The sequence below is a fragment of the Halichoerus grypus genome, chromosome 6 (genome assembly GCF_964656455.1).
Source record: "Halichoerus grypus chromosome 6, mHalGry1.hap1.1, whole genome shotgun sequence".
Classification (NCBI taxonomy): Eukaryota; Metazoa; Chordata; class Mammalia; order Carnivora; family Phocidae; genus Halichoerus; species Halichoerus grypus.
The window spans coordinates 87,636,155-87,645,614 of NC_135717.1; the positions used below are offsets into that span (position 1 = coordinate 87,636,155).

Consider the following 9,460-nt stretch of genomic DNA (forward strand, 5'->3'; position numbering starts at 1 on the left):
TGACCTGAGTTGAAGGCAGATGCTCAACCAACTGAGCCCCCCAGGTGCCCCTCTTTAGTTTAATTCAACAAGCAATTCTGAGAGCTTCATTATGTTCTAGGGCACTTACATTCCCATGATGTTTATGAAACACATGGGCAAAATCCTCAGATGGATAGATGTTATTCTTTTCACTTACTTTTATTTATTTGAGTGACTGTACGTATTAGGACCTACTAACCTTTGGCCTACACCTCACATTCACAAATTGTCTCAGTTTTATACTTTTGATGTTGTCTCCAAAAGAGGTTCTATGTATAGTCACTGAGATATACTGGTAAAGATTAAAAGGAAAAAGTCATGATCATATAATTCTAAACTTGTGTTGCTTTACTCCCGTAGTGCACCGTGAATTAATATTTTATAATACTATACTTATCTTGTGAATAGCAAAATATCGACATTGCAAGATACACTGCATTGCCATTAAAAGAAACCACAATTTTTTATTTCTTGTTTGAGAAATGTTTCATTTTTTTTTTTTTTAAATTCACTGAGATCCTCAAAAAATGGAGGTGGTCCAGGTGTCTCTGGATCTCTGGAAGACCCCGGTCATAATTGTCACTTTATCTTTAAAACGTGATTGTTGTATTTTTATTTATTTATTTATTTATTTATTTATAAAAGATTTTATTTATTTATTTAACTGACAGAGAGAGAGAGAGAGACAGCGTGAGGGGGAACACAAGTAGGGGGAGTGGGAGAGGGAGAAGCGGGCTTCCGGCTGAGCAGGGAGCCTGGTGCGGGGCTCGATCCCAGGACCCCAGGATCATGACCTGAGCCGAAGGCAGTTGCTTAACCAACTGAGCCACCCAGGCGCCCCAGTGTGATCGTTTTAACAAAGGTCCCAAAACTAATGGATTTTTAATAACTGTATAAACACCTAACTCACCAACTGCTGTCAGCTAGCCCTCCAGTTTCCGCTGCCGTGAAGTCAGAAACCCAGCAGTCAGAAAAGTGACAGCTTCTAGAGCAGAGGTGCACAACCCTGGCAGCAGATCAGAATCCCCTGCATTTTCCCAGACCCCACTCTGGACCTCCTGATTTAGACTCTCCGGGACTGGAGTCTGGAGATGACTATGCTTGAAAGGGTCTCTTCCTGTCTTCTTTCCTCCTCTTATTTCCTTATGGTTCCAGGACTCAGAATTCAAGCTAGTACTGTTTAGCTTCATCACAGATCTGAAATTTAACAGATCTGAAGGCTAATCTGAGGGTCAACCCACCATTTTCAATGTAGTCTCTCCGGGGCAGTGTGGTACGAGTACCCCAAACATAATTTAGAATAGAAGTTTGAGGATGCTGTCCACAGATTTTTTGGGGGGAAATGCCCACATAAAACTTTTGATCAAAATACTTTCAATTACTCTTCAAATTTCTTATTGCTTACATATATGAAAGTAAATGCTGATTTGAAAGTGTTATATTCGTGTCCATTCCTTTTTATTTTTTAAAGATTTTATTTATTTATTTGAGAGAGAGAGAGCACACATGCAAGAGAGAATGAGCACTGGGAGGGGCAGAGGGAGAAGCAGACTCCCCACTGAGCAGAGAGCCCGACGTGGGGTTTGATCCCAGGACCCCGGGACCATGACCTGAGCCAAAGGCAGATGCTTAACTGACTGAGCCACCCAGGTGCCTCTCAAGTGTCCATTCTTATAAATAATTCAAAGTATTATGTTGACCATTCTCCTATACCTTCTATTTCTTCATTATAGGTCTGTACTATGATTACTGATGCTCCAGAGAGGATGATCCTCCTGTATCCCAGTAAAATTCCTCATCCAAGAGATAAAAATTTAATCATGGTCATCTAAACCCCAAACACACAAGAAAATATCTAGGGAAGTTGGGAACTGAAGAACAGGGTAGGGGGCGCCTGGGTGTCTCAGTTGGTTAAGCGTCTGCCTTCGGCTCAGGTCATGATCCCAGGGTCTTGAGATCGAGCCCCACGTCGGGCTCCCTGCTCAGTGGGAAGTCTGCTTCTCCCTCTCCCTCTGCCCCTCCTTTTGTTCATACTCTCGCTCTGTCTCTCAAATAAATAAATAAAATCTTAAAAAAAAAAGAGAGAACAGGGTACAGTCCCACCTTGTCCCCTGCCCCAATTCACTCTGGCTCACATTCCATTTGGAGTGATTACGTCTACGGGCACAGAGGAAGATATGTTACCACTTCTTACCTGAAAAGTGCAGGTAGATACTGAAGGCATCTTGACTAAGTTTATATTTATCCTCTGAGGAGCTGTAACCAGAATATTTGGACATGGACCAAACTCAGAAAAATCAAGTTCCAAAGGACTATGGTTGTGAGTAGTAGCAAGTGGTGTTGTGTTGATAAATACCAAGCATAGTTTTAAAGGTGGGGAATTTAATTGTGTTCCAGAAAGATATGGTTGTTAAGACTTTCTAGATGAACCAGAGAGGTGAGACAATAATTATTTAAGCGAAAAACCAACTTGCCCTTCCTTATTGGAAGGTGCAAGAACGAGAAGGATGATGTATTTGGGGCTTCCCGGCTGAGCTCCAGCTACCTATCTGAATGCCCCAGAAAGCAGCCACGATGCCAAACGTGTTTTTCCCTCCTGAATTATCCAGATAATTGCCCTTCAGCCCCATACTCCGCTAACCTGGGAATAGAATCCGTTCATATAACTATTGAATGGACTACAATTGCCACTTCAAATGAAAACCCAGGAAGCCAAATCCCAGCTGTGGTTGAAAGTGTATAATTAGCTCCTTGTGCAGCCTGACCCCACTGATTTTTCTGACGCATTTGGCTTGCAGTGTGCCCTTTCTGAGACCTCCAGCATCTTCTCCACAGCTGGAGATGCCCGAAACTGCACGGAACACTTCCTGTGGGTGTGGCCTTACATTTTTAAGGCTCCCCACTGAATGGATCGCGTTTCAACACGAAGCTTCACCTCGCTTTTTAAAATTTGGGAGCGGACTATGAGTGGCTACATCAGACATAAGAGGGTTCCCTCCTTTCTTTTTCTTTTTAAAAAATGATTTTGTAATGATGTCTTCTCAAGAAACAGTATAATTGGTCAGCCTGGGGTACGTTTTTTGTCCTCCCATACAAGGTCATTAGCTATTCTCAGGAGAGGAAAGGCAGGGTATGCCCCCTGGGAGAATGACACTTGTTTCAAGTTGGGGAAGAGCCTGTGGTTCTTTTCCTGCGTTTGGGGGAAAGCGAACACACAATGTTCATTTCCTAAATACGGGATGTGCAGTGTGGCTGGCAGGTCATTTTCCACCATGTCACATCCTTCTGGCTGAAGGCAGCAGGGGCTAGGACAGGAAATGGCAAATTCTCCGAATGAGACAAGGCTTTCCCAGGGCAGTCATTGGTTCTCTGGAACTATAAAACATGCTCATCCAGAAACAGCCTCAGATTTTTCTTTCCTGGAGATAGCCAGAAGTGAATGGTAAGTGGGGGAGCCGAGAGGGATTCTGTCTAAAAGACAGCCATTGGAATTTTAATACTGGGGTTATATTCTTGGTCCACTACATATTTTGTGTGACGTTTCCTCATTTTGCTAAGAGGTGTCTTTGCCTGGAAATTTATCACTGGTGGATGGGATAATGGGGGCATGCAAATAAAATTAAGACCAAGGAGTCAGGAGACCAAGATTCTAGATGGTTTTGTGAAGACTCAGCTGCATCTAGACTGTGTCTGTATTTCGATTTTCTCATCTTTCAGAGGAGAATAATGATTCTGCTCTGATATCTCACAGTATTGAAATGCTCTATTTCTGTGGCTTATTTGCCACTTTCAAGAAGTTCCTGATAATGAGGAGTACAGTGGATATGAAGGTGGGACTCTGGCAATTAGGAAGGATGTACCTTTAACCCAGATGCACAGTTCTCTTTCTTAATCATCTTCAATTGACTTCAATTCAACTTGGTACAAGGTAGCCCTCAGTGAGTTGTTAAACAACAATGTTGGACACTTTATTTTATTCAGCTGTTACTCATTTTTTAAGGAAGCTTTCATCATAAAGAAGCATAATAGTATTAATTTAATGCGATTTAGTTTTAATTGTGCACCCACCAAAGAGTGAGAGTTAGAAAAAATAGCCCAAAGGACACCTTAGGCTTGATTCTAAGGTAAGAGCCTGGAAAAATAACAGGCAGAAGAGTTGCTTCAGGGAATCATCTAACTTAGAAAGATTAGTTTCTTACATTTGATCGTATGACTTTTGAGTTCTTTGGTGACTTGTCTTTTTCACTCATCAGAGGGGGGAAAATGTATTGCAAAACTCGTAGGACCCAAATCTTCACGTAAGGAAGGGGCTTTGTGAACTGGTACAACCTACCACCTGCAAAGTACTCCCTTTCAAGCAGAGCAGAGGCCTCAGTATTGCAGTAGACTTCCAATGCCACCACGCCCTCCTCACTGAGCTTACGTCTTAGGGAACAGTTAGTAAGTGCACCCTTAGCGTTCCCCGGCAGGGACGCGGACAAGAGCCTCACTCCCGCTTGCCATATTTTTAAGGTCCCGAGAACTTGTGTGGCTCTTTCCAGATTCCAAAACCGGTCTTTGCGAACTTGACACACAGGCCTCGCCGGCAAATGACCGGTTTGTTTGCCCCGGCGCGGCAGTGGCCGTCGTGCCTAACTCGGGCGTGCGGGAGGCGCGAGCCGGGCGCGGGCGGGCCCCGAGGCTCCGGGCTAACCGCGCGTGTGTGTCCCCCGCAGGGCATGGAGAGGCCGGCGGCGCGGGAGCTGCAGGGCGCGGACGCGCTGCGCCGCTTCCAGGGGCTGCTGCTGGACCGCCGCGGCCGGCTGCACGGCCAGGTGCTGCGCCTGCGCGAGGTGGCCCGGCGCCTCGAGCGCCTCCGCCGCCGCTCCCTGGCGGCCAACGTGGCGGGCAGCTCGCTGAGCGCCGCGGGCGCCGTGGCCGCCATCGTGGGGCTCTCGCTCAGCCCGGTCACGCTCGGGGTCTCGCTGGTGGCGTCGGCCGTGGGCCTGGGGGTGGCCACCGCCGGAGGGGCCGTCACCATCACGTCCGACCTCTCCCTGATCTTCTGCAATTCCCGGGAGCTGCGCAGGGTGCAGGAGATCGCCGCCGCCTGCCAGGACCAGATGCGCGAGATCCTGAGCTGCCTCGAGTTCTTCTGCCGCTGCCAGGGCCGCGGGGACCGCCAGCTGCTGCAGTGCGGGCGGAACGCCTCCATCGCCCTGTACAACTCGGTCTACTGCGTCGTCTTCTTCGGCTCACGTGGCTTCCTCATCCCCAGGCGAGCGGAAGGGGCCACCAGGGTGAGCCAGGCCGTGCTGAGGGCCAAGATTCAGAAACTGGCCGAGAGCCTGGAGTCCTGCACCGGGGCCCTGGACGAACTCAGTGAGCAGCTGGAGTCCAGAGTCCAGCTCTGCACGAAGGGCGGCCGTGGCCACGACCTCAAGATCTCCGCTGAGCAGTCTGCCGCGCTGTTTTTCTGAGAACATCCTTTGCCCTCATGACCGAGGCCAGAAACCATGCCCGTGGGATGCTCCAGATTTGTAGCTCCCTCAGGAAAACAACACCAAGTTGGATTAGGAGCGGAATGCAAAGGATGAGAAATACTGTTCTTGAAATCAGGGGAAGGAGGGAGTCCTCAGAGCCCTTCTTTTCCCATCGCCGTGACATCCTGCCTGGGGTTGCGTGCTGGGGACTTTTTACTCGCCTAATCCTATGGGCTATGTGAACTGAAAACTATTTTTCCTTTATCAAAACTGTTCAGTCTCCACACCGGTGGGCACCACTGTATTAAAGTTGTTTCAGGGTCCCTGCCCCAGCCCCGGTGGTTTGAGCAGAGGTGGGGAGGCTGGGGGTGCGGCCACCCTCTGGGTCCTCTCCAAGCCCCACTAGGGTTTGAGGTCCTCAAAATGCTCGTGAGAGGAGACGCTAGCTTTAAAGCTTCTCTTCCAGAGTCTCTGAGTATAAAAAACTCCAGAATCCAGAGCAAATCAGGTCCCCTCTGAACTGTGTAGCCGGGTTCAGGACGCAAGAGGGGCCTCTCCCATTGATATGCCTTTCCCTCCACCCTCAGTGTGCCCCCTCTCAAATCCAGCCTGGGGCAGAGTGGATATTCCTGAGGGGTTTCATAGCCAGACCTCCAGATACTCTGGGAGGGAAACCAACTAAATGGTCGTCTGAATCCCACCCCCTTGCAACAAGCAGCTGAGGTCAAGGAAGATGAAGTGACTCACAACTTTACTTACCGGCATCCTAGTGTACAGAAGACAGCAGTGGATTTGAGTTAGATGGTCCTGGGTTTATCATAGGCTCTGCCACTACTATGGGACCTTGGCCACTTAATTCCTCTGAGACTTGGCTTCCTGGTCTGTGAAACAGATGCTAAAATGTCACCCTGTTGTAAGGTATTGAGATGAAGTGCCAAGCACAGTGTCTGGCTCAGGAAGTGTGGCCCCGGGGCATTAGCATCACCTGGGAACTTGTTAGAAAGGCACATTCTTGGACCCAACTGTCGACTTAAGGAATCAGACTCTGGAGGTGGGGCCCAGCAAACTGTGTTTAAACAAGCCCACAGGGTGATTCTGACACCTATTAAAAAGTTAGGTTTTGAAGAGCACTGCAACATATGTTCATTTCTGATCCTCTTGTGAGTCTTCATGAAGTCTCACGGCCTCCCCAGGGGCTCCATGGTCTTCAGAGTCGTTCACAGAAGGTCAAGGACGGACAGGGTCCCAAAAGTAAAAGCAAGAATGTGCGTGGGATAGGCCATTGCGACCTGGGGCGTTTTCCCACCACGTGAAGTAAGGGATAGAACATAGTAACCCCTCTAGAGGGCAGTGTTGCCCACTCATTGTAGGAACTGGTACACAGAGGAATGTGAACTTAATGCAAATTGACCTTTGTTACCTTCTCTGAAAACTGCCAGACCATGTATTTTTTTTAATTTATCTTAAGTTTGTTATTTAATTGCTGTTTATTATTTGCATTTAATTGTATTTAATCACCACACCACGTTTAGAAAATAATAGGAATAGCAAGTTTCTGAACAGGAGACTGCGGAGGCTCTTTTCAGGAGATGAGGCTGAGTTTTGCCTTCCTAAGGTGGGGCATGAGCTGGAAATAGCATCGCTCTCCTTGAATAAGTCTCTCTCCAGGCGAGGGGAATTTTATTCCTTGGTGATTTGAGTGATCCTTTTAGGTAAATGTGGGAAGTTCTGAATAGAGAGACCACAGGACGAATTTAGGCTTATCAATGGAGGTTTGACTTGCGGGCTATAGAAATGATGCAAACATATTTATCCTGAAGGTACTTTGCCAGCAAATAACACTTGACCTGAAACGCAAACCTATTTTGTTCAGGGAAAAAAAACCTCAATTAGAGGCATGTGAAGGAGGCACTCAGACCATGGCAGCCCGATGCCTTGTGAAGTTATGTCTTGTGGGTGATAGGCAAATGGCTTGTGTCATATTTTCACATTGGGAACTGTAAGGAATCTGTGAGCTCTCTCTAAGAAAATACTTATCATTTCTTCAATTTCCATTCCTACAACCGTAATGGTGAAAAATATGTTGAAAAGTCTTTGGGACCACACATGCAAAACTTGGCTGGGTTATTTAGTTATTTAACATGCTTTAAATTAACCCAGTCTACCCCTGTGTTTCCCAATGATGGCGGAGTATCTAAGGACCTATAATCTCAGTGCTGCAGGGAGGGCTTAGTGGCTCTATGTTTTTATTTTTCCTATAAATTGCAATTGGTCTGTATCCTGGTTTTTTTCGAAGTTGGTACTGGTTTCTTTTTAAACTGGTGTCATTTCTTAGACCACCTTGCATTGAATGCTAGCATTTTAGATCACCAGAATGTACTTCACATTGTTGTCCACCTTATGTCTCAAAGGTACAACTACTCCCTAACTCCATCTTTTATTAATGCTTAAGTTTGAGTTATAGTCTTCCAGTGGGTGTGTTGTTCCCTAGAAATAAACTGGGTATTTCAGGAAGCAACAGGAACAGCTGTAGCAAACTTTTCCTATCATTAGGGTATTTTGGGGATATCAAAATCATAAACTCCCAAAGTTATCATTTCAGTGGCCCCCTTTACATCTAAGGAAGAGTGTCTACTTTGGAACAATACTTTGCACATTATAGGAGCTCGATGCATGCATTTGAATAATTTAAAGAACTGCTTAGCTATAGAAATAGGAATTTGTTGGTAATGAAATGTTATCGATCCTTTTCTGTGTCTGATACAAAAAGTGGAGCCTCTACCAGGATTTAGTCAAGTTCAGTTAAATGGATCCTAGAGACAAATATTTATTTATTTCTTTTGGGGGAATGCAAATAAGGCTTTTCCTTAAGGCCTTCATTCTATAAACAAACGGATTGAAATGGTATGTTGCAAAAGGAAGAAAAGAGAGGGGTATTTAGATTACAAGTGTACTTCAGAAAAATGTCCAAGTTTGAAAAATAAAAATTTTGTACTAAGATTCAAGTGCTTCTGTAAGCTTCTTGGGCTTATAATCGTTTGGATTGTTTTTTTTTCCACAAAAAAAGGAGGTTTATTTGGTTCTGCATTTCAAGGATTCAGTAAAACTACATTCTGCTCTATGAAAAAAATGATCCTTAGCAAACATTCTGATCTTCATCACTTTGATGCATTTGCCCTCAGGCACTTTCATTTCCAAGATGGCAAATGTCAAGGTGGAAAGTAGTTACTGGGAGAAAAAAGAGAAGAGTCGTGTAGAAACCACCCTAGATCAGATAAGGCAAACAATCAGTCATCTTGATATATTTCTCATTCAAAATCTTAGTGTGAAAAGGAAGTAGAGGGAAGTGAGACATTGCCATAAAACATTGTGCAGAGATAAATGGGGATACAGTTAAATGCAGCAATTTCTGAACAGCACATTTTTTCCCACTATAGCAAAATAAGTCCTTTCCTTTCATTGAAAAAAAAATGGCCCATTCCTCAAGATTTTGACCTTTCTGTAATTAATTACCTAATCTCATGTCTGCCTGCATATGAATTAATAACTCTGAAAAGGGGCAGATGTGTAATCATGTTCATTTAGAATATTCAGTGTTGAACCGTATAAATCAATTTTTAAAGAGTAATCAACTTCTATTACAAGAATTCTCTTATTATCTAGAAGTCTCAGCAGTTTCAAAACCTTTGGACATAATTGCAACGTAGGAATTAATTGAAAGGAAACCTAGAATCAGCCAAATCAGCCTTCACAAAACCCAAACACCAGAGAGAGGCAGAAAGGAAGGGTGAAGGCAAAACTCCTCCAGAAATTTCCAGGAGACTTCACCTTGTAAGTAACTGATCTTGACCATGCAAGGCCAGTTGGGAAATGTAGTATTTTTAGCTGCCAATTAGCTGCTCCCAGTATACCTAGGATTCTGCTTGTAAGGAAGAAAAGGAGGGTGGACACTGAGTGGGAGGTCAGCAATCCAAACA

General features: G+C 45.2%; 1 protein-coding gene across 3 annotated transcripts; it reads left to right on the forward strand.

Annotated features, from left to right (window-relative positions):
• Positions 1 to 3,385: 3,385 nt before the first annotated feature.
• APOLD1 (apolipoprotein L domain containing 1) lies at positions 3,386 to 8,483 on the forward strand. 3 transcript variants are annotated; one of them, XM_078075632.1, is made up of 3 exons: positions 3,394 to 3,463; positions 4,275 to 4,461; positions 4,737 to 8,483. In XM_078075632.1, exon 3 carries the CDS (start codon positions 4,740 to 4,742, stop codon positions 5,478 to 5,480), a length of 741 nt encoding a protein of 246 aa, XP_077931758.1. In that variant the 5' UTR covers positions 3,394 to 3,463; positions 4,275 to 4,461; positions 4,737 to 4,739; the 3' UTR covers positions 5,481 to 8,483. The 3 variants fall into 3 exon arrangements, with proteins under 3 accessions (XP_035967921.1, XP_077931758.1, XP_035967920.1); XM_036112028.2 differs by lacking the exon at positions 4,275 to 4,461 and having other exon boundaries at positions 3,386 to 3,463; XM_036112027.2 differs by having other exon boundaries at positions 4,275 to 8,483.
• The last annotated feature ends 977 nt before the right edge of the window (positions 8,484 to 9,460 follow it).

What these genes read in the sequence shown, in the direction of transcription:
- APOLD1 (XM_036112027.2), top strand. Translation starts at nt 4,611, where the DNA reads ATGACCGGTTTGTTTGCCCCGGCGCGGCAGTGGCCGTCGTGCCTAACT.